Source organism: Tachypleus tridentatus, chromosome 3 (assembly GCF_004210375.1).
Source record: "Tachypleus tridentatus isolate NWPU-2018 chromosome 3, ASM421037v1, whole genome shotgun sequence".
Taxonomy (NCBI): domain Eukaryota; kingdom Metazoa; phylum Arthropoda; class Merostomata; order Xiphosura; family Limulidae; genus Tachypleus; species Tachypleus tridentatus.
The window spans coordinates 40430017-40456889 of record NC_134827.1 but is presented as its reverse complement, the minus strand read 5'-3'; the positions used below and the strand labels follow the sequence as shown (position 1 = coordinate 40456889).

General features: G+C 32.4%; 1 protein-coding gene across 1 annotated transcript in view; it reads left to right on the top strand.

The window, feature by feature from the left end:
- Positions 1-14934: 14934 nt before the first annotated feature.
- Positions 14935-26873, top strand: part of LOC143245808 (ras-related protein Rab-20-like) — a 128791-nt gene continuing 116852 nt past the window's right edge. The window contains exon 1 of the mRNA XM_076492062.1: positions 14935-14966. Coding sequence (XP_076348177.1) covers positions 14935-14966 — 32 coding nt within the window. The remainder of the gene's footprint in view (positions 14967-26873) is intronic.

The window sequence follows — 26873 nt, the reverse complement described above, 5'->3', positions numbered from 1 at the left end:
TTTAAACACGTTTGTACTGTAATTCACATGTTGATTACAAGTTTTAAACACGTTTGTACCGTAATTCACATGTTGATTACAAGTTTTAAACACGTTTGTACCGTAATTCACATGTTGATCACAAGTTTTAAACACGTTTGTACCGTAATTCACATGTTGATGACAAGTTTTAAACACGTTTGTACCGTAATTCACATGTTGATGACAAGTTTTAAACACGTTTGTACCGTAATTCACATGTTGATGACGAGTTTTAAACACGTTTGTACCGTAATTCACATGTTGATGACAAGTTTTAAACACGTTTGTACCGTAATTCACATGTTGATGACAAGTTTTAAACACGTTTGTACCGTAATTCACATGTTGATGACAAGTTTTAAACACGTTTGTACCGTAATTCACATGTGGATCACGAGTTTTAAACAAGTTTGTACCGTAATTCACATGTTGATGACGAGTTTTAAACACGTTTGTACCGTAATTCACATGTGGATCACAAGTTTTAAACAAGTTTGTACCGTAATTCACATGTTGATGACAAGTTTTAAACACGTTTGTTCCGTAATTCACATGTGGATCACAAGTTTTAAACACGTTTGTACCGTAATTCACATGTTGATGACAAGTTTTAAACACGTTTGTACCGTAATTCACATGTTGATGACAAGTTTTAAACACGTTTGTACCGTAATTCAAATGTTGATGACAAGTTTTAAACACGTTTGTACCGTAATTCACATGTGGATCACAAGTTTTAAACAAGTTTGTACCGTAATTCACATGTTGATGACAAGTTTTAAACACGTTTGTTCCGTAATTCACATGTGGATCACAAGTTTTAAACACGTTTGTTCCGTAATTCACATGTTGGTGACAAGTTTTAAACACGTTTGTTCCGTAATTCACATGTTGATGACGAGTTTTAAACACGTTTGTACCGTAATTCACATGTGGATCACAAGTTTTAAACACGTTTGTTCCGTAATTCACATGTTGATGACGAGTTTTAAACACGTTTGTTCCGTAATTCACATGTGGATCACAAGTTTTAAACACGTTTGTTCCGTAATTCACATGTTGATGACAAGTTTTAAACACGTTTGTTCCGTAATTCACATGTTGATGACAAGTTTTAAACACGTTTGTACCGTAATTCACATGTTGATGACAAGTTTTAAACACGTTTGTTCCGTAATTCACATGTGGATCACAAGTTTTAAACACGTTTGTTCCGTAATTCACATGTTGATGACAAGTTTTAAACACGTTTGTTCCGTAATTCACATGTTGATGACAAGTTTTAAACACGTTTGTACCGTAATTCACATGTGGATCACAAGTTTTAAACACGTTTGTTCCGTAATTCACATGTTGATGACAAGTTTTAAACACGTTTGTACCGTAATTCACATGTTGATGACAAGTTTTAAACACGTTTGTACCGTAATTCACATGTTGATGACGAGTTTTAAGCACGTTTGTACCGTAATTCACATGTGGATCACAAGTTTTAAACACGTTTGTACCGTAATTCACATGTTGATCACAAGTTTTAAACACGTTTGTACCGTAATTCACATGTTGATGACAAGTTTTAAACACGTTTGTACTGTAATTCACATGTTGATTACAAGTTTTAAACACGTTTGTACCGTAATTCACATGTTGATGACAAGTTTTAAACACGTTTGTACCGTAATTCACATGTTGATGACAAGTTTTAAACACGTTTGTACCGTAATTCACATGTTGATGACAAGTTTTAAACACGTTTGTACCGTAATTCACATGTTGATGACAAGTTTTAAACACGTTTGTACCGTAATTCACATGTTGATGACAAGTTTTAAACACGTTTGTACCGTAATTCACATGTTGATGACGAGTTTTAAACACGTTTGTACCGTAATTCACATGTTGATCACAAGTTTTAAACACGTTTGTACCGTAATTCACATGTTGATGACAAGTTTTAAACACGTTTGTACCGTAATTCACATGTTGATGACAAGTTTTAAACACGTTTGTACCGTAATTCACATGTGGATCACGAGTTTTAAACAAGTTTGTACCGTAATTCACATGTTGATGACGAGTTTTAAACACGTTTGTACCGTAATTCACATGTGGATCACAAGTTTTAAACAAGTTTGTACCGTAATTCACATGTTGATGACAAGTTTTAAACACGTTTGTTCCGTAATTCACATGTGGATCACAAGTTTTAAACACGTTTGTACCGTAATTCACATGTTGATGACAAGTTTTAAACACGTTTGTACCGTAATTCACATGTTGATGACAAGTTTTAAACACGTTTGTACCGTAATTCAAATGTTGATGACAAGTTTTAAACACGTTTGTACCGTAATTCACATGTGGATCACAAGTTTTTACTACAGTTTTTAAAAATGATTCAAATTCAATTTGAAACATCTTACGTATTTCTTCCCTTTTTCCTAGTATTAAAAAACTCTGACAAAGAATCTTAACAACATAATAACTCCGAAGTGTTCATGTAAATACAGGTGACTCTTCGTTTAACTGCGACACCTATAGTTGCGAGCCCTGAATTTCAGGATGTTTTCCATAAATCTTATAAAACCGGATAATTTTATCAGATTGATATGAATGCAGCGACATGTAAAAGAAAGTGTCCGAAATAAGTGTTAGAATGAAGACGTAGACGTAGCATGAGTGTAGATACTGAAAATTACTGTGATAGAGAAACTCTATCACAGAAGAGTTAATATACCAGTTAATATTATTCAATTAATTAAGTATCAGATATTTCATAAACACTTTACTATAGCATACAAACAGAACCACATTATATCTGGCAATATTAATAATGTACTACAACATACATACACTGCCGTTGTATTTTACTATAATATACATTATCGTGAGGTTTTAATATACTATACACCGTCCTATAGTTTTACTGTAGTACACAACATCCGAAAGGTTACATTATATTTATATAAATATTTATAATTTAGATTATTTAATGAAAAAAACCCAAAAAACATTGTGGGTTGAGGTCACACTCTCTACTATAACTCGTTTTGTTTGTTATTTTTTTCTGGTTGCTTTGACATCTCAACAATGCACTATCAGCACAACAATAACTGTTGCGTCTGTTGTTTCATCAGAAAGTAAAGAAATTATATAAGTTAGGAATGATTTTGAGGGTTAAGTTATTCGAATATACGTTTGGTGCCTCTGATTGTAGTGATAAATTAGAAGGAAGGCTGGGAGATAGTTCCACCCACTGCTAACTCTTGGAATACTCTTTACCAACGAATGGTGTGATTCACAGTGTTTATAATATAACAGTCTCACAGTTGAAAGAGCGAGCACGTGGGGCAGTTGGTTTTAGTTCCGTGTTAGAAGCCCCATATCTGAAACTGCGAGCATGTTCGGTAACAGGTTTGGATCCCGTGACCCACAGATTAAACTAGATATACCTGGAATTCTAGAGAGTTTTAATCACGCTTTCCAGAGGAAGGGGTAGAGAGAAGATTTTATAAGTAAAACGACACTAAAATAAGATGAATTTGGTTATTATTTTTATGTCTTTCTGTACCGGTTTCATCTGTTTATCTTAATACAAATTTACAAGAAATCATTTTAAACCTACTATAAATAATTACCACTAGCAGGAATTTAAAATAAGTTGTCAAAAGAAAAAACAACAATAATAGAATAAGCAGCGTGTTTACAATAGTTCCAATTATCACCGTTAATGTCGCTCTGGTCACACCAAAGTTAAGTTGTTGAAACACGACATTTTTTTTATTAGTTATGTGTATAATGTTATATTGGATGTATCACACACACATTTGCCGAAGAAAGATGGCTTTGATATGATGATGTTCTCGTCATCAGGAAGTGTATATTTAATACACTTCATTATAATTTGTATATTTTTTCATACATCATCCTGGCGGGTCAAAGACACTAAATGAATGAAATGGCGCTTTACCTGCCATCTATTATTTGATTGTAAAACTACATGCAATTTTACAATATCAAAAATTTATCTCTAACAGCTATGGGTCTGAGGTATATTTTCTTTAATACACTAACACCTAACACTACTTCAGATCAACAGCTTGTCCTGATTCGATATAAATGTTGTCTTAAATACGGTACAGAATTTACAGATATGAAAGGACCTCAGCTTCTACAAAACAGCATGAAATTATCAACCCAGACCTTATAATATAGCTGCCCAATATTATCTTGGTACCGGTGATTAAAGGTTCATTACATTCTCTATTGTTTCGGATACACGAACCAATTCACTTTTTAAATATATTTTTTCTGAACTATTTACATATCAAATCTTTTAATCGCTCTTGACTTCATTGGCTAGAGGGCCATCAGTAAAATCCATTTGATTGGTTATTATTGTTAAACGCAAAGCTCAATAATGGGCTACATATGCTGTATCAACCACGGGTATCGAAACCCGGATTTTAGTGTTATGAGCCCTCATGCTTATCGCTAAACCACTGCACGGAAGGGAAGAATGATAACTACAAGTCACAAACACATAAAACGTGACCATAAATACCTTCAATAATGCAGCCAGTCCTATTAATTACTGCTAGAGCGCCTTATGTATTTTACTCGAGAATTGAGTAGTTTCAGTTAATGCGTGTTAGTCATTTACAGTGGGTGTCGTAAGAGGCATAAGGCATGAAAATGAATCAATAATGAGAATCTTACTGTTAGTGAACAGGATAAAAACAAAAGAGTAATTTGAGGATTAGTGTGTGTGTTTTTCGTATAACAAAGCCACATCGGGCTATCTTCTGAGCCCACCGAGAGGGATCGAAAGCCTGATATTTTGTAAATCCGTAGACTTACCGCTGTACTATCGGGGGCTGTCGAGGATTAGGTAAAATACAAAATAAATTATCTACATAACAGTTATTGTTGAAGAACAAACATTAGAGGCTGAATTTTAACAGTTCGTAGATAATGGTTTAATTTTTTATTTATTCTGACACATAAGAATCCCCCGCTAGTACAGCAGTATGTCTCCGGATTTACAACGCTAAAATCAGGGGTTCGATTCCCCTCGGTGGGCTCAGCAGATAGCCCGATGTGGCTTTGCTATAAGAAAAACACACACAGAGTTAGAAGAATAACCTCGTGTTTACAAAAAAAAACAAACATTATAACCAATAGTGTTAACAAAATTAACTTTCAAGAATGGGGTAAACATTACGTAGAAGACATCCTAGAAATAGGAGGTTTGGGGTTAAGGTATGTTACCAATTCCCCCGTCCTTAAAAAAATGTGTTTCTCTTGAATTTAATAAAATGAACCATAACTTTTTTTCGTGAACATTTTTTCTTTTAAAAACGAATTTGTTTCACAAAAACTGCAGAAAAGTAAGCTTGTAAAAAACTTATTCAAGTTTTGAATTAGGCCCCAGCATGGCCAGGGGGTTAGGGCGCCCGACTCATAATCTGAGGTTCGCGGGTTCGAATCCTCGTCACACCAAACACACTCGCCCTTTCAGCCAAGGAGGCGTTACAATTTGACGGTGAATCCCACTATTCGTTGGTAAAAGAGTAGCCCAAGAGTTGGCGGTGGGTGGTGATGACTAGCTGCCTTCCCTCTAGTCTTTCACTGCTAAATTAGGAACGGCTAGCTCAGATAGCCCTCGAATAGCTTTGCGCGAAATTCAAAAAACAAACAAACAATTAGGCTGTTTTAGTATACTCTCAGTAACACTAGTTGAACAAGATAAATTAGGCTGTTTTAGTATACTCTCAGTAACACTAGTTGAACAAGATAAATTAGACTGTTTTAGTATACTCTTAGTAACACTACTTTAACACTCTTTCGGAATGTTTCAATGTGACTACTAATTATCTTTCTTTCTATTTTTTATTGAACGTAATGAGTTTGGTTCTTTAAGTTAACCACAAAGCTATATAATAGACTATCTACGCTATAGCCAGCACAGGTATCGAAACTCGATTTCTAGCGTTGTAACTCCGTGGACATTCCGCTATGCAACTGGGGGGGAAGAACTTACCCAGAACAACCCAAGAAGATTGACAGTTAATGTTGATACAAGTAATGTTACCATGGAGATTAATGCTGAAAAATTAAACTCAAACAATACTTTTCTGTATCACCAATGTAAAACAAAATGTCTGGATCACAAACAAAAGGATAATTTATAATTTTCGATGTGATCACTAGCGCGAGACGTTTCTGTTTCTTAACCCTAGTTTTTATTACTCACATGAATGTCCTCTCGTCCTTTTCGTGGCCTAATGGCTGAAGTATCGAGGTGTAGAAGTTGTAACGGATTTTCTCTTACGTATTTATTTAAATACTGATGTTTATTTTAGTTAAATATATATTTAGAAATGCATGTAGCCTGTACTGTTAAATGTACATTGCGAAAGTCCCATCTGTTCTCTTAATTTGTAGAAGATTCTCGAGCGTAAGAATCAACAATGTACGATGTCTGTATGTAAAATACTAGTTATTGTCAGTATTGTTGCCAAGAGAACTTCCTAGAACGTCGCCTTAAAGTTTATAAATCAACACGCGAAGAGACAGTTTAATAATATTGTTGGTTAACAAGATTTGGTATACTATAAACCTCGGAAGCTATAATTGTGATAAGCGCTTATTAATTGGAAAACTATATATATATTTCACTAGAAACGTTTACAGATTTCCAACATTACAAGCGGTTTAACTTCAGAGAAGTAACTTCGAACTTTGGTATTTATAAAAGAACATTACATAATTTCGTCGGTAAAAAAGTTGTGTGTGCTCAGTGAAGCAGCTAGCTCGCCTTCCCGTGCAAAGAAATATTCGTGTGTATCAACATAGAATAAATTCGTTCATCGTGAACCGTCGACAAAAGATTCAGTTCCAGACCAGATAAAAGACTCAGCGTTGTTTGCAAGGTTGTAAAACTTTGAATATAACTCACTATTTTAATAACCGTTATTATAAACTGTATTATTGTTTGTACATCAAAATATATTTGTTTCAATAAAGAAATTGTATGTATCAGTCTTGTTCACAGATATAATAAATTTGAAACATATTGACATTCAATTAACTTCTAAATCAAAATAAAAGTTTCCAGCTTTTGGAAATCATAATACGCAACGTACGTAATACAATAAATCGGAGACTCTTACAAGATAAATCATAATACGTCAAAAAAATTAATTTCAAACGCTCGTTGTATGACGCTGAAAACACTCCAAATATTTAACTATAGAGGCATTATAACTACAACAACTTATTTCACTACTAAGCTGAGATTAGTGATGATGTGGGTACTGTTGTGTATTCGTAAACTATTCTAAATGAGAGATGGTTAAACTCCGAATCTTTTTTTGGGGGGGTGAAGAGGTATTTGACCTGATCAATTTCCACTTAAGTCATATAAGACACTGTTAAAGCTGAGAAAATGACAAACATCAACATAAAAAAGCCGAGATAATAATGAAAAAAAAACATACTACGTGTAGTCAACAAATACAACACAAACCTAGTCGTGTATTCTGCAGGTTTCGTAACCCTACAAACACTTTAAATATTTTTAAATTCTCATTCTGAAACCCAGTGACGGATTTAAGATTGTATAGGCCCAGTTTCTACTAATTTTTGTGGGCAGTACATCCCGTGTAGTTTTACATAGAATAAAATTATCAATGGGCTCCATTAAGATCATGGACCCTGGGGGTGAGCCCCCCTCTAAACCTGGATAAATCCAATTCGGGTCGTGTGTAAAATTTAATTTGAGGCATTACTTTGTTTAGTCTCCCCAAAAAAGTACCATATATTTACTGTTTCGTAGGGTAGTTCGAGTACGGATAAAAAAGATTTACAGTTGCCGTACAGAATACAGGACCATATGTGGTTAGTACCATATATGGCTGTCATTTCTCTGACTGGTAAGCTACTGGAAAGACGTCATTTGCGGATTCGGATTCAATGTTTTTACGATAGGCTGATTCTGAGGGTCACAGTTCCTTTTTGTATTTCAAAAACAGTGCGAGAGAGGGCGCCACAAGAAATGCTAACCAAGTCCTCTCCCTGTTTGGCTATCGAACGTTTCTGTTTTTCCATCATAGTCACTTAATATAATTTTCAACTCATTTTCAAGTTAAGTTTGTTTTTTGTCTCTCCAGTTAAATCCGGATTATTTCACAAATTAATTTTCTCTATAACGTAGCAATTCCAGGTATTGTATCATTGGAAAATAAAGTATATTAGTACTTTACTTGGCCCTCAATACCAAGTAATGTCTTTTTTCAATATCTCTGTTAAAAATAATCACCGTATTCCTTCCTTTCACATATTAAATTGTTGAATATCCCATTTTTCCTGGGATTACTTAACTGTGCGTTCGGTTATTCTGGAGTTACCACATACGAGATTAAACACATTATGTAACAAAATGTTTACTTTTTCTTGTTCCTGGGCAGAAAGTGTTATTTCCTAATTGCTTGTGCCTAACGTAAATGAAAAGGACCTATTTTTCTCTTCAAACTTTACTTTTGTGACCTGGAAGCGTGTAATGAAAACATGGGGTCTGATACGTGAAAGTGATTTATATGACGGTTGTAAATCTCGAACTACTTACTTCTAAACATTTTAGTGTAAATACATCAAATTTTGACTCATATGTCGTTTTATTCAGACTTTTATGTAAATGAAAATGTGCAAATTTGCCCGTTTTTACATATAAAATAGGTTAATTTCTAAATTTCATTATCCAGGTCACAAAATCAAAGTTTGAAGGGAATAATAGCCAGTTTCTGTACTTTTACAACATAAGCAATTTAGAAATAACACATACTATCCAGGAACAAAATTTGTGTTATTTCTGTTGCTAAAAAAAAATACGTAATTTTCTCGGCAAAACATTTATAAATATACAGGAAACATTAAACATCTGTTATAACTTTATTTTTTTTTACGTTAAATCTCTGTTATAACTATTTTCTGTTTAGACGTTAGCCTTTGATATAACCGTTTTCTTTTTAAACGTTAGCCCCCCTCGTTATAACTATCTTCTGTTTAAAGGTTAGCCCTCTGTTATAACTATTTTCTGTTTAAACGCAAAGCTACACAACAGGCCGCTTGCATCATGATCATCGCAGAAATCGAATTCCGAATTTAAGCGTTATAAGCCCGTTAGCAAGCTGATGAGCCTCTGGGATGAGTCAACTCGTAAAAGGTTACAGACAACCCGCCAATTAGCTAGTTTTCAGGGCGTCGTTATTGCAAAAAAAAAAAATCGTATAAATTAATAGACCGATAGAAAAGTTACTGTTAGGTCAACAGTAACTTGACGGACTGCAACGTCAAAATCCGAGGTTCGATTACGAGCAGTGGATATAGTGCTGGTAACTTAACGTGTTGGTTTGCACTAAAAAAAACCAAAAAAACACCGACTCATAAAATAAATGACCAGGCATGGCGAGGTGGTTATGGCACTCCACTCGTAATCCGATAGTCGCGGGTTCGATTACTCGTCTCACCAAACATGTTCGTCCTTTCAGCCACAGGGGCGTAATAATGTGACGGTCAATACGTTAGTAAAAGAGTGGCCCAAGAGTTGGCGATGGGTGGTAATGACTAGCTGCTTTCCATCTATTCTTACACTACTAAATTAGGGACGGCTAGCGCAGATAGCCCTCGTGTAGCTTTGCGCGAAATTCAAAACAAGTCAAACCAAACAAACCGTAAGATAAATATTTTCCAAGACTTTGTTTTGTTTACTTTTTGTTAGAACTCGTAATAAAATGCTTAACCTTTTCATAATACGTTGTAAACCAACAAGATGTCCTGCAAGCGGTTACACTGAAGTTTACCTGCACGTATGACTTATATTGTGTTAACTGGAGAAAAAACAGTGTGAAAACAATAAGACTTGAGAAAAAAAGATACTATAGTTACATGACGTTTCGCTTTACTAATTCCTGTGAAATATTCTATAAAAATTACCAAGTTTATCTCACAATAAGTACATTTTTCTGGCTCTGTTATTATTTTCATAGTGTTACATTTGTAACCAGTCTTACTGGAAATAGAACTCTATACTTGAGTATATGCCCTCAGTGCTCACCCTATAGGCTTACGTTTCTTGGTTTTGAATATCGCGCAAAGCGACACGAGGGTTATCTGCGTTAGCCGTCCGAACTTTATCAGTAAAAGACTAGAAGGAAGGCAGTTAGTCATCACCACCCACCGCCAACTCTTAGGGTACTCTTTTACCAACGAATAGAGGGACTGACCGTCACGTTATAAAGTACTCGTGACTGAAAGGGAGGGCATGTTTGATGAGGCAGGGATTCGAACCCGCGACCTTCAGATTGCGAGGTAAACGCCCTAAACACCTGGACATGCTGGACCTATAGGCTTACGACGCTAAAAATCGGGTTGCGATTCCCGTGGTAGAAATAACTCAGACAGCTCATTACGTAGCTTTGTGTTTAACAACTACCAAATCAAACTTGTTTACGTTATCTTCTGTACTGAACTGTTGTTGTTTAATGTGCACACATGACAAATTTTACACGTTTGTAATGTCCAAGTTATTTGTTTGTTAAACTTCGATGTGCCCGCTAGGTGGACGTTTGACACAATTTTCAGTCGTTTATTTTGTAATGAAGTAAGTAATTACTTTTGGAGTTTTATAAAATGTGATTAACTTTTATTTATGGTTTCGACCGGATTTTAAACTTAAGTTCGAAAATCCAGTTAGGTATTTTACAAATTGTTAACGTTGTATAGACGAGTTTATTTCTTGTTACATGTCATCAAAAAACTGGGGTGACAAATACGAAACTAAACCAAGGTCACAACCATAAAATAAACTATCCTTGACCCCGTCCTCGATTCTGCTCAAATACCGTAATTGTTTAGACCTCACACTTTGACCTTGGAAGGTCAGGTTCGGATCTATTCATTACGCTGTCTCCCGGTGGGAGAGCAGTATGTTTAAGGGCTTACAACCTTAAAATCCGAGGTTCGATACCGTGCGGTGGACACAATATCTAGTCCAATGCGACTTTGTTTTATAAACAAACAAAAGAACAATCAATATATCCTCCTACCAACACTATATATTTTACACACAATAAACAAGCAAAAGAACAATCAATATATCCTCCTACCAACACTATATATTTTACACAATAAACAAACAAAAGAACAATCAATATATCCTCCTACCAACACTATATATTTACACACAATAAACAAACAAAAGAGCAATCAATATATCCTCCCTACCAACACTATATATTTACACACAATAAACAAACAAAGGACAATCAATATATCCTCCCTACCAACACTATATATTTACACACAATAAACAAACAAAAGAACAATCAATATATCCTCCCTACCAACACTATATATTTACACACAATAAACAAACAAAAGAACAATCAATATATCCTCCCTACCAACACTATATATTTACACACAATAAACAAGCAAAAGAACAATCAATATATCCTCCCTACCAACACTATATATTTACACACAATAAACAAACAAAAGAACAATCAATATATCCTCCCTACCAGCACTATATATTTACACATTAAAACAAACAAAAGAACAATCAATATATCCTCCCTACCAACACTATATATTTACACACAATAAACAAACAAAAGAACAATCAATATATCCTCCCTACCAACACTATATATTTACACACAATAAACAAACAAAAGAACAATCAGTATATCCTCCCTACCAACACTATATATTTACACACAATAAACAAACAAAAGAACAATCAATATATCCTCCCTACCAACACTATATATTTACACACAATAAACAAACAAAAGAACAATCAATATATCCTCCCTACCAACACTATATATTTACACACACTCTCTCACCCATTTACATCCTTAGCCGTATCCATGTTTGGTACAGAGCTTATAGTTCGCTCTCACGTGCAAGTTGATATAGGTGTTCTATCCCTCTCCTCGCATTTTTAACACAAATATTTTAGATAGGACACAAACATTTGATATAACTGCTGGCTAGCTTTTCAGCTTCACTTCTGGATCATCTCAGTTAAACTTTCACAAAATTAAGTCCAGCAATTGGAGATGATTTTTTTCCGGGATTCTGGACTTAACTAATGAAACAAGGTATTAAAGAAAACCGTGGATTATAAGAATCTGTGGTATATGAAGACAAAACATCCACGAAAAACAAATTCACCAAAAGAAATTACCTTAAAGTGCGTCACAAATTACTTTTTTTTTTTAAAATCATATTTCTCGAATGCAACGATAGGCTTAGCAGGTTTATTATGCTAATTCACCAGGCTTCACTATTTCAGTTCAAGTATTTTTTCGCGTTGGCCCAGACTCTGTGTAATAATAATTCTTGTAGAGCTGTCAGTTACATCTGTCTTTTAAGGCACAGCAAAATGAACTATTTTTAGGGCTAAATTACGTCCTGTTCTCGCGTAAACACGTGTTTCTCGGAAATAGCGGCATAACATTGCCTTCTAGTGTTAGATTCATTATAAGTTTCAGGCATGTTTGAAACTGAATAATTCGTATGAGAATTGTAACACTCATCCATATATCTAAAACATTCCAGTAAAAATATCGTGCGCTTGGTTTTGTTTTTTTAAATTTCGCACAAAGCTGCTCGAGGGCTATCTGTGCTAGCCGTCCCTAATTTATAAGTGTTAGACTAGAGGGAAGGCAGCTAGTCATCACCACCCACCACTAACTCTTGGGCTACTCTTTTACTAACGAATAGTGGGATTGTCCCCGTCACATTATAACACGCCCCCATGCCTGAAAGGGCGAGCATGTTTAGCGCGACGGGGATGCGAACCCGCGACCCTTAGATTACGAGTCAAGTGCCTTAACCTCCTGGTCATGCCAGGCCTTTTCAGATAAGTGAGATAAAAACACTTAAATAGGGCATATCTTCACCTTTTTATATACTTTTGGCTTGTACCACCCGAGCCAGCTTGCTCGATTACAAACATTTTTTTACGGTAATTTTAAACTGTCCGTTGGCGTACATGGTCAGTTTTATTTTATCATTTTTAAAAGAGAAGGGCATAAAAAAACCCTAAAACTGAGCACATCTAGATTTAAAAAAAAAACTCTTAGCTTTGAAATTAAAGACGAATTTACTTAGTTAAGTGAATCAATTATTACGTTCCTCAAAGTAAGGTATGCAATTAGGTCTAATGAGGTAATTAGAGATTTAATAACAAAATAAAGAAATAGAACACTAATTAAGAACGTTATTTATATAATTTTGCTTCCATAATGAGAACCCTCGGCTGGTATGTAGTAAAACAACGTATTATTAATAATTTCTCTAAGAAGAAGACAATCTTACAGAGTAATCGGTCAGTAATCATGAACAACCCTGGAAGGGAAACTTGGTGGTTCAGTAAAAGTGTGAAAGACGAAAATATTCTTTTCGGACTTATTAGTAAATTTGTTTGTTTTTAATCGCAAGTTTGACTGACTGTGTGGGTATTTGGGTATTGATGTTGTTAAATACCCAGGAAAATCGCAAAGCTGTAGAATGGAGTAGCTTTTAAACTTACCGCTGAGCCACCAGAGGGCCTATCGTTAAATAAATATGTTTTCTACTTTGAATTAACTGAAGAAAGAGTCCCATTCATTTTATTCAGAGGTACGTTATTACCGTAAAAAATAGGGAACACGTGAATATTGTGTAAACAATAATGTATGTTTCAACAATGAACGTGTCTTTCACAACACAGGTACCTTTCAGCGACATGAACTCGTGCTAGGGTTATACATCACCTTACCCTATCGCGTTTTCTTCACAAACTTATACATAACTTGAGTTGACTTACACACACGTTTTAAACTTTCCGAAATTCAAAACTGAATGTTGAATTTTCGGGCATTTTCTATATATTTTCTCTAAAGAAAAATGTTGCATCAGCTGTTTTTGTATAATTACAGCAATAAAAACGTTTTATTCTTTTTTTTTTATAAATAAATAACCTTTATTCAATGATGTCTTCAGGTGAAACAGTAACTTATAGCGTTCAATTTTTGGGGTTCGCGGTGGCTTTACATTAGAACAAATTATTCAAATTCTTTTTCCGCTATTTCGATAAATGAAAACAGTTCTCTTATTTTAATTTGCAAATTTTTATTTTTTATTTTAAGAACACTAATATGGTTTATTTTTTATTCACTTTTCAAAGATTTTTTTACCACATAATTTTTGCCGCTAGGTTACAGTACAATCTTCATTTTTAGTTTTTTAGTTTAATATCCTCTTCAACAAAACTCATTAACTACATATATTTTCTAAGTTATTTCACGTCTACATCCCTATAAGATTAAGTTGTTTTTTTTTTTTCAAAATAACCTCTAAACTTTGCATCAAAATAGACAAAATAACACCAGCTCGTTTCATAAAAAAAATGTTTTTTTTTCGACTGGTTTCGAAATAAAAAAAGAATATTAAGCGGAAACCTGAATGTTGACACAGAAAAACCGATAACATTTACGACTCAGAAAAGAAATGACAGACGCTTATACGTCACTTAAAGCATAAAAATACTTCGAGGAAGGATACATGTAAAAAATATAAGGACAGCTGTGGCAAGAGGTGATAAATATTTTGTTCTGGTACTGTTTTGATCGTACTCTTGATACATGGAACACACTGGACATTCGTTTCCTTAGAAGAAATGTGTTATTGAAGTAATCATGTATTTTTTTCCAGTTATAAAATATTTAAACCCCAATTAATATTGAATTAGTTTATATTTCAAAAAAAAAAAAGCCAGCTTTATTAATCATATAACTTCCCTAAACATTTAGGAAACATTAAGTTCTATGATAATCATGATTTGCAATATACGATATGCGCAGTTCTTGTGGAACCAGTACAGCTTGGTCAGATTTTTGCGACAACCAATTGCAAAGACAACGTTCTTCAAAATGTCAAGAAATACTGAAATAAATTCGACAAAACACAAATGTAAAATTACGCGTCCGAATTGACTACGTTTTCGAGACGAAAGATGTCTGAAACGTCTGTGTCGATTAAATCTAACAAGGCCCCGGCATGGCCAGGTGGGTTAAGGCGTTCGACTCGTAATATGATGGTCGCGGGTTCGAATCACCGTTGTACCAAACGTGCTCGCTCTTTTAGCCGTGGGGCGTTATAATGTTACGGTCAATCCCACTATTCATTGGTAAAAGAGTAGCCCAAGAGTTGGTGGTGGGTGGTGATGACTAGCTGCCTCCCCTCTAGTCTTACACTGCTAAATTAGGGACGGCTAGCGCAGACAGCCCTCGAGTAGCTTTGAGCGAAATTTAAAAAACAAACAAATAAATATCACCCTACCTTTCACACAACAGATATTCTGATATGACTTTTGACAATTCTCTGTATCAGTACTCCATTAGCTAGGGGAGTTGGAAAAAACAACAACGAAAGGTGTCATAAATGTTACATGAAATGACTTGTATTGAAGTTCGTGGTCGTAACAGAACATCACTCGTGTTCTATGAAAAACGAGATGGCGACATATAAGAAGTTACTCTACAGTTAGACAGTAGAGAGAGTTATAATGTAATAATCAATCTAAATTTTCGTTGGTAAAACAATAGCCTTTGCTGCTTGAATTGGCGATGGATGTTGATGACTATCTGTCTTCCCTCTAGTCTTACTCTGCTAAATTAGGGACGGCTATCGCAGATAACCCTCGTGTAGCTTTGTGCGAAATGCAAAACAAACAAACAATGTAGTAAAATGTTTATCTGATATATAATATCATAAGTGCGATTTACAGTAAAGTGTTTAAGCACTACAATTACACTGGATTATTATATACTTGTGTTTAGACGTTTATTGATCAAACCTTTTAATAAGATGGCCTAAGTAACATAATTTTTTTGTTTGTATTTGTTCTGTGCTGACTAGTTAGTTTTCTTTTAAATTACGTCATTCAGAGCTAAGGAAACGAACCAGAATATTGGGCCTGCTAAGTAGTATTAGTTTAAATGACAATAAATTTTCAGGTAATCGAGAAATGTATTTACAAGTGAAATAACCCCCTAACCAGTTTTTATAAAGGCTAAAAGCTAACCTTATGATCATCTCATACGACAAAAATAAATTAAAAACAACTCTGTGAAACGATACAACTTGTTATTTAGCTGGAAATAGCTGTCGTGCGTCGTAAGACTTGACGAGTGTGTAGAAAGGTGTAGTTCAAGTTGACAAATGGCGGATGATTGTGTCTCCAACTTTCAAATAACATTCTGAAAACAACTCGATCTTAGATTTACAAATTCATAAATTCACTATTTTTAATTATACTGTCGTTGTTAGGATCAAGAAAACAATTTCAAATATTGGTCACCTCTTCCAACCATTTGCGTCATTATACAGTAGTGTGTTGTCTGTCAGTCAGTAAGTTGACACTAAAATGACGCCAAATAAACACTTAATGTTGCTGTTTTTACTGTTTTGACGTCAGTAAAAAGTGCGCATGCTCTGAATCACGAGAACAATCACATAAACATTAAATGTTGCTGTTTGTACTGTTGTGACGTCAGTAAAAAGTGCGCATGCTCTGAATCACAAGAACAATCACATAAACACTAAATGTTGCTGTTTGTACTGTTGTGACGACAGTAAAAAGTGCACATGCTCTGAATCACGAGAACAATCATGCACTCTGTGTTGTATGTAGCATAGCACAGCATGACACGCGAACGTGACAAGCAAGAATCAATATGTATGTTAAAATCAAAATTTTGGTTTTATTTACTATTTAAACATAAAAGAAGTAATATTATCCAGTGTCAGCTTTTGTTCTTAAATAAATATGTATATTTTATCTTTGTTAACTCAAACTGTCTGTCTGCACCATTTGTCCTTAAATGTTCACGAACCCGGTTTTACTTGTCGTTATATGTCAGCAGGCAATGCAGGGAACACAACTAATTGGGGGTTCCTTCACATAAATTATTAGAAGTAGAAAACATAAACCTGATGTGTCATCAACCTAAAAATATTGAATTGAGTATCTAACTTGCATAAGGAATAATTTCTTATAAACAGCTATTTTCACTGTTTATCATTGTATTCGTGTTCGATTTCACAAACTCATTTTGTCAGGCTGTGGTACCAAAGTCGTGACTATTTTGCCGCAGTGAATGCCGTGCTAAGCTAATCGCACTGAAAGCTGGCCTGCACAACTCAAATAACTCGCTACCATACGCTTTTGTTAACATTTCCATCTAATCACAGAATTCTGAATGACTATGAGCTCCCAGAACACTGTATCGTCTATGTAAGAATATCTAGTGATTGTAGAAACATATTCGAATAGTCGCTGATACTAGATACCTATCTATAGTTCTTTTTCTGCCATATTACTATAAATATTAGGAGAAACTTGAACTTTGAATCTCAGAAAAAAGGATTCCTTTACTTATGGGGTGTAGAAAGTTTCGTTTTTTTTATTTTATTTTTCATTTTTGGAATTTAAGGTCTGACTTCGATATAAAAATCCATTCCCTAGCTGTTTTTCTAAGGGAAAAAATATATATTCACACAAGAATACAAATATATATTTTAATAAACAAAACGAGCCAAAAAAGCATATTTTTTAGATCTCGAAATTACACCAATCGTTTTTGATATCAATCTAATGTTTAATAGTAATATACCACATTCTTCTGTTATAAGCATTATAACTTGTCAATTATCCGGATTTTTAAAAATTTGTGATACATTGCAATATGTCGTTATTAATGTTGAAATATTCTTGCAAAAATTAATATTCCATGGATTAACTGAGAAACTCTAAATAAATTATTAAAATAATATGTGACAAATATAAAAATGTATTAAATAAATATATAAAAGTAATAAAAACTAAGTAGTTTCTTTGCTGGAATTCTCCCAATAAGTACTTTCACATTTTAATGGCGCTACTTTTACGCGGATGAACACCTTATCGCACATAAAGGCTTGTTTGGAGTGAAAATTGGTAGTTACAGTGGACTTAATGAGTGGTGGTTGGGAGTTATAAAAGACCAGCCAAGTTATTTAAATTAATTAGTATAACTCAAAACTAATATAATTTGTCTACTTTTCTATTAATTAACAATTAAAGCAGGGCTTTATTACTATAATTGGTGCTGGAATGTCTATCTCAGGAGGTAGGTTTATTTTATTTCCCTCCAAGTGGCAGTACCTTATTTCGTTTTGTTTTGTTTTAATTTGGAGAGTTGTCACCTACCCACAATTCTCTGCAAGCAGTGGGGGGTGATGTAAATGTGGGACATTGTGAGCTTGAGCACCCAAACCTTGCTCTCTTAACTGTATTTATGTTTTAAATAATGAGACCAGCGAACGGAAATTAAGACTGATAGACGGTGTATCTCCACCGCATTATGGGTCCTACTTTTTCAGTCACCTCCAAAACCTAGGATACATTTCATATTCTCGTAGATTAAGGATCCTTTTAATTTATGTAATGTTTTTAATTTAAGTTTTCTCGTGTTTATTCGTTAAAATGCCATTTATCACAGTTTTGGATTTGCTGTTTATAATGCAGTTTTTTTTGCCTGGCTCTCTAAGCATTAATTTTTTATCCACAAACATACCTATCCATCCATCTACCTACACATATATATGTGTGTGTGTGTATGTGATTTTTTTCTACATTTAAACCTTAAACAGAACATAAATAATATATGCGGTCCATAACAAAGCCTTCCAGTTATGTCATTATTTACTCATTATTACAAATGTGGTCTATTATTGAACCAAGATTCTAGTCAACCATTGTTCTCATCTTTCCGATTGCCCGCCATGGATACCGAAACTCGTTACTTAAGAGTTGTGAACTTCGTATCTGCTACTGAGCTAATATAAAGCTTCCAATAACAGTTAAACTCTTAGTGATAATTTCTCTTTCTCTTTTGTTTCTGTTTTACATGTCATGTAAAACCTATATTTTTTACCGTGACATTTAGTGTCAAATAGTTTTAAAAAACTACATATAGCTATCTGTCTTTTGTACCTTTGGCTGTTCTGTTTTTATATTTTACTTGTTTTATACTAAAATATATTTGTTAACAGCACACCTTTTGTTTTCACACAATGGATTCAGTACCAGGAACAACTAACTGATCAGAAGCACGTGACGTGCATGAATACCGTCACCATAATTAAATGTGATCAAAATTTCGAACAACAGTAAAAAAGTAAAGTAAAAAACAGTTATTTGACAGTTAAGCTTATGTTTGTTTAAAATAACAAAACTGTGTCTAATTCGTGTTTCATTTCGAAAGTTCAGCCTTGATTTGTGTTTCAAGTGATGAAACCTCTTCCACAGGTTTCGTATTAACACTTAATAAGATATCTAACATTCGTGAAAGAAGGCTCTTATTGTTTGTTGTTAAGCACAGAGTAACATAGAGGGCTATGTGTGCTCTGCCCATCACTTGTATAGAAACTCAGTTACTGGTGGTGTAAGATATACAACCGTGCTACTGATGGGGGGTATAAAATAAATCATGCTAAACAACGTTTAGGAGCAGACCCGCACTGGGTTATCTGCTGCGTCCAACACGGAGAATCCAACCCTGGATTTTAGCATTCTAAGTTATTTGATTTATCTCTGTCTCATGTCTCACCGGGGGGGGGGCACAAAGGTTGAAATTATTGTGAATATGCAAGTCAGTAACGCACCTGATAGGTAGAACCGATATAAATTTAAGGTTGAACGACACGTATCAAAACTACATTATTCCTTTCTTTGACGATACATAGGTAGTGTGACGTCATCGCACATTTACTGCTTTTCGGAAAGGTACTTAACAACACCTTTTGACGCAAACTGTTAATACGAGAAGAAAATTGAGATGCGTTTATATTGTAGATTTAGAATCTCCAAGACGGAGATATGCCTTGCATTTAATGGCATTGGAAAATATCGGAGAATATGGATATATTTAAAGAACTAGGACCACCTAGAAAGTGACCTGCAATGACCAATGAAAAGCAAAGTGCGACGTCTTGTGTAACAGATGAGAAATCCACGGCCACATTGGTCAGTGGCACAAGCCTTCTTCTGCACTGTATGCAACCAACCTAATCAAGAAATATTTCCGTGCACAAAGTGCCTTCACAACATGTCTGTTCAATCGTCGCATACCATAAGCAGTTGGACAACAAAACTAGTATTTGTGTTATTCCACGTAAAGACATAAGCCATCAAACACACAATATATAAATCTTTATATGATCAGACTTTGAAGTGGGCGTTAAAAATCGTCTTTGTCATACACTATATGACTTACGGTGAGCTGTCGGGGAGAAGAGACGCACTTTGACAACAGCGCTTTTGTAATAAGAGCAACGCTGCACAGCTACTATCATAATACAAACTCATCAGATAGAGCATGACCGGACGTGACAACACTCTCTGTAACGAGATGAGATTTCAAAAACATTCTAAGCTGTTTGTTTGAAGTTAAGCTTAAAGCAACACAAGGGGGGTTATCTGTGCTCTGCCCACCCAGTTTATAGCCTTGTAAGTCCGCAGGCATATCGCTGTGCCGCTGTCTACTAAAGAAATTGAAATCATGAATCTGTCGGCTGGCAAAAGGAATTCGAATGTCATTAAGTGACGCTAGTGAAGATATACAAGTTAATATTATCCCATGAACTGGACATGGCACGAACAGGGCAAGTTAGTTGAAAATTGCTTGCAATGAACACAGTTTAATACATTGTAAGTAATGTAACAACGTAACAAGGGTCATTATTTAAGATTCAGCAACAATACAAACAAGGTAATATCACTTCCTGAGAGGGGGGGAATAGTCAAAGTTAAAACTGACTCTCTCTAGTCAAAAACATGGGGAAAAAGAAGACCTTTTCCTCCACAGGTCTCTAGATCTTCATTAATGATAAACTTCTGGGCTGTGGATCGCAAGGTCTAAGAATCACGCCAATAAATACTCTCTACAATTTCAACTGTGGGTACATCAAGAGTGACTGACAGTTTCATTATTCGATTGAAAACCCTTGAACGTTAGGTGCTGTTGACGCGCTGCCTCCCCTCTGGTCAGTTGTTCAAACTTAGAGATATCTGTGGCCGAATCAAAGGGTTTCTGATCTAGTTGTTTACTCTAGGTGCACATAAAGTTTGTTGTTTGTTTTTCTTTGAATTTCGCGCAAAGCTACACGAGAGCTATCTGCGCTACCCGTCCCTAATTTGGTAGTGTAAGACTAGAGATAAGGTAAGTAGTCATCACTACCCACCACCAACTCTCGTATGTTGATGTGTGTTTTTTGTACATTAACCCATGTTATATAGGCATACTCTACGACTTGACGTTTTGTTCTGTAAATTAGTAATGTTTTCCAGTGAAGGCCTTTGGTTGTTCTTCTAGAAAGATAAGATATATCTGATCTCTTCCTCACGCCCAAATTCGAACAATAAGCAGACTGTACAAGAATATATTCAAAGCAAGTCAAAAGTATGTACAACATTTTTTTTTACACAATGGATATCACAGTTGTATCTCCAACTTTAAATAATTCTCTTCCTTGTCAATAGTCCACACAGACTGATTCAATTACTTTGAAATCCGACTGCCAGGACGAATTATTTTTCTCTACTCTTATCACAATAGTGTCAGTAAATAATTTAATTTCGTTACCTCGTGGGTTACCACAGTTGTATTCTGAACTTCAAACATTTGTCTTCTTTTCGTCAAACTCCACACAGATAGGTTCAACTACTTTAGAATACCATTTGAACAGACAACTTATTCTCCTTGCCTCTGTTAGACCGTAAAATTTTAACAACAGCAACGGTTTGATACATCATCGGAACGGTGTTCCAGTTCGTTCCGTCTCAACTCAAACTGTGGAGAGTAACACAATAACGGGGGATAATGAAAGAACCAAACCAATACACTGAGGCCTCTGCAAATCATGAAGTCTCTCAATGGAAATCAGGTATGTTATTCTAGATTTAAAATAATTACAGAAAGCCCTAGTGCTATATTATATATGGTACTCTTGAACATGAGATTTCATATACAGCCATTTGCTGCATTACCTATATTGTTTGTTAGGGTGTGATGTGTGTGCACCATATATCACCATATCACCTGTTGACACATGACGTAGATATACTACACATCGCTGATATAACTTTGAGCTATTTCTCTGTCGATATGTTTATTACAATTACCTTTCCGAGGTATAATGATCAACTTGATAATACACTTACAATAGATGTAAACTAAACAATATGGATGTAAACAAAAGAATATAGATGTAAACGAAAGAATATAGATGTAAACTAAAGAATATAGATGTAAACAAAAGAATACAGATGTAAACAAAACAATATAGATGTAAACAAAAGAATATAGATGTAAACTAAAAGAATATAGATGTAAACTAAAGAATATAGATGTAAACAAAAGAATATAGATGTAAACATAAAAGAATATAGATGTAAACAAAAAGAATATAGATGTAAACTAAAAAGAATATAGATGTAAACAAAAGAATATAGATGTAAACAAAACAATATAGATGTAAACAAAAGAATATAGATGTAAACTAAAGAATATAGATGTAAACAAAACAATATGGATGTAAACTAAAGAATATAGATGTAAACAAAAGAATATAGATGTAAACAAAACAATATAGATGTAAACAAAAGAATATAGATGTAAACAAAACAATATAATAAACAAAACAATATATAGATGTAAACAAAACAATATGGATGTAAACAAAAGAATATAGATGTAAACGAAAGAATATAGATGTAAACTAAAGAATATAGATGTAAACAAAAGAATACAGATGTAAACAAAACAATATAGATGTAAACAAAAGAATATAGATGTAAACTAAAGAATATAGATGTAAACAAAACAATATAGATGTAAACTAAACAATATGGATGTAAACAAAAGAATATAGATGTAAACAAAAGAATATAGATGTAAACAAAACAATATAGATGTAAACAAAAGAATATAGATGTAAACTAAAGAATATAGATGTAAACAAAACAATATAGATGTAAACTAAACAATATGGATGTAAACAAAAGAATATAGATGTAAACTAAAGAATATAGATGTAAACTAAAGAATATAGATGTAAACAAAAGAATATAGATGTAAACTAAAGAATATAGATGTAAACAAAAGAATATAGATGTAAACTAAAGAATATAGATGTAAACAAAAGAATATAGATGTAAACAAAACAATAAGAATATAGATGTAAACAAAAGAATATAGATGTAAACAAAACAATATAGATGTAAACAAAAAAAAGAATATAGATGTAAACAAAAGAATATAGATGTAAAACAAAACAATATAGATGAAAACAATATAGATGTAAACAAAAGAATATAGATGTAAACTAAAGAATATAGATGTAAACAAAACAATATAGATGTAAACTAAAGAATATAGATGTAAACAAAAGAATATAGATGTAAACAAAACAATATAGATGTAAACAAAAGAATATAGATGTAAACAAAAGAATATAGATGTAAACAATATAGATGTAAACTAAAGAATATAGATGTAAACTAAAAGAATATAGATGTAAACTAAAAAAGAATATAGATGTAAACAAAAGAATATAGATGTAAACAAAAGAATATAGATGTAAACAAAAGAATATAGATGTAAACAAAAGAATATAGATGTAAACAAAAGAATATAGATGTAAACAAAACAATATAGATGTAAACAAAACAATATAGATGTAAACTAAACAATATGGATGTAAACAAAACAATATAGATGTAAACAAAAGAATATAGATGTAAACAAAAGAATATAGATGTAAACAAAACAATATAGATGTAAACAAAAGAATATAGATGTAAACAAAAGAATATAGATGTAAACAAAACAATATAGATGTAAACTAAACAATATGGATGTAAACAAAAGAATATAGATGTAAACTAAAGAATATAGATGTAAACTAAAGAATATAGATGTAAACAAAAGAATATAGATGTAAACAAAAGAATATAGATGTAAACAAAAGAATATAGATGTAAACAAAAGAATATAGATGTAAACAAAACAATATAGATGTAAACTAAACAATATGGATGTAAACTAAAGAATATAGATGTAAACAAAAGAATATAGATGTAAACAAAACAATATAGATGTAAACAAAAGAATATAGATGTAAACAAAACAATATAGATGTAAACTAAAGAATATAGATGTAAACAAAACAATATAGATGTAAACTAAACAATATGGATGTAAACAAAAGAATATAGATGTAAACTAAAGAATATAGATGTAAACAAAAGAATATAGATGTAAACTAAACAAAACAATATAGATGTAAACTAAAGAATATGGATGTAAACAAAACAATATAGATGTAAACAAAAGAATATAGATGTAAACAAAAGAATATAGATGTAAACAAAACAATATAGATGTAAACAAAAGAATATAGATGTAAACTAAAGAATATAGATGTAAACAAAAGAATATAGATGTAAACTAAAGAATATAGATGTAAACAAAAGAATATAGATGTAAACAAAACAATATAGATGTAAACAAAAGAATATAGATGTAAACAAAACAATATGGATGTAAACTAAAGAATATAGATGTAAACAAAAGAATATAGATGTAAACAAAAGAATATAGATGTAAACTAAAGAATATAGATGTAAACTATACAATATGGATGTAAACAAAAGAATATAGATGTAAACAAAAGAATATAGATGTAAACAAAAGAATATAGATGTAAACAAAACAATATAGATGTAAACAAAAGAATATAGATGTAAACTAAAGAATATAGATGTAAACAAAACAATATAGATGTAAACTAAAGAATATAGATGTAAACAAAAGAATATAGATGTAAACAAAACAATATAGATGTAAAGAATATAGATGTAAACAAAAGAATATAGATGTAAACTAAGAGAATATAGATGTAAAAAAGAATATAGATGTAAACAAAACAATATAGATGTAAACAAAAGAATATAGATGTAAACAAAAGAATATAGATGTAAACAAAACAATATGGATGTAAACTAAAGAATATAGATGTAAACAAAAGAATATAGATGTAAACAAAACAATATAGATGTAAACAAAAGAATATAGATGTAAACTAAACAATATGGATGTAAACAAAAGAATATAGATGTAAACTAAAGAATATAGATGTAAACAAAAGAATATAGATGTAAACTAAAGAATATAGATGTAAACAAAAGAATATAGATGTAAACTAAAGAATATAGATGTAAACAAAAGAATATAGATGTAAACTAAAGAATATAGATGTAAACAAAAGAATATAGATGTAAACAAAAGAATATAGATGTAAACTAAAGAATATAGATGTAAACTAAAGAATATAGATGTAAACTAAAGAATATAGATGTAAACAAAAGAATATAGATGTAAACTAAAGAATATAGATGTAAACAAAAGAATATAGATGTAAACAAAAGAATATAGATGTAAACAAAAGAATATAGATGTAAACAAAAGAATATAGATGTAAACTAAAGAATATAGATGTAAACAAAAGAATATAGATGTAAACTAAAGAATATAGATGTAAACAAAAGAATATAGATGTAAACTAAAGAATATAGATGTAAACAAAACAATATAGATGTAAACTAAACAATATGGATGTAAACAAAAGAATATAGATGTAAAGAATATAGATGTAAACAAAAGAATATAGATGTAAACTAAACAATATAGATGTAAACAAAAGAATATAGATGTAAACAAAAGAATATAGATGTAAACAAAAGAATATAGATGTAAACTAAAGAATATAGATGTAAACAAAAGAATATAGATGTAAACTAAAGAATATAGATGTAAACAAAAGAATATAGATGTAAACTAAAGAATATAGATGTAAACAAAAGAATATAGATGTAAAAAAGAATATAGATGTAAACAAAAGAATATAGATGTAAACAAAAGAATATAGATGTAAACAAAAGAATATAGATGTAAACTAAAGAATATAGATGTAAAAAGAATATAGATGTAAACTAAAGAATATAGATGTAAACAAAAGAATATAGATGTAAACAAAACAATATAGATGTAAACTAAACAATATAGATGTAAAACAAAAGAATATAGATGTAAACTAAAGAATATAGATGTAAACAAAAGAATATAGATGTAAACTAAAGAATATAGATGTAAACAAAAAAGAATATAGATGTAAACTAAAGAATATAGATGTAAACAAAAGAATATAGATGTAAACAAAAGAATATAGATGTAAACTAAAGAATATAGATGTAAACTAAAGAATATAGATGTAAACTAAAGAATATAGATGTAAACTAAAAGAATATAGATGTAAACAAAAGAATATAGATGTAAACTAAAGAATATAGATGTAAACTAAAGAATATAGATGTAAACTAAAGAATATAGATGTAAAAAAGAATATAGATGTAAACTAAAAGAATATAGATGTAAAAAAGAATATAGATGTAAACTAAAGAATATAGATGTAAACTAAAGAATATAGATGTAAACTAAAGAATATAGATGTAAACAAAAGAATATAGATGTAAACAAAAGAATATAGATGTAAACTAAAGAATATAGATGTAAACAAAAGAATATAGATGTAAACTAAAGAATATAGATGTAAACAAAAGAATATAGATGTAAACTAAAAGAATATAGATGTAAACTAAAGAATATAGATGTAAACAAAAGAATATAGAT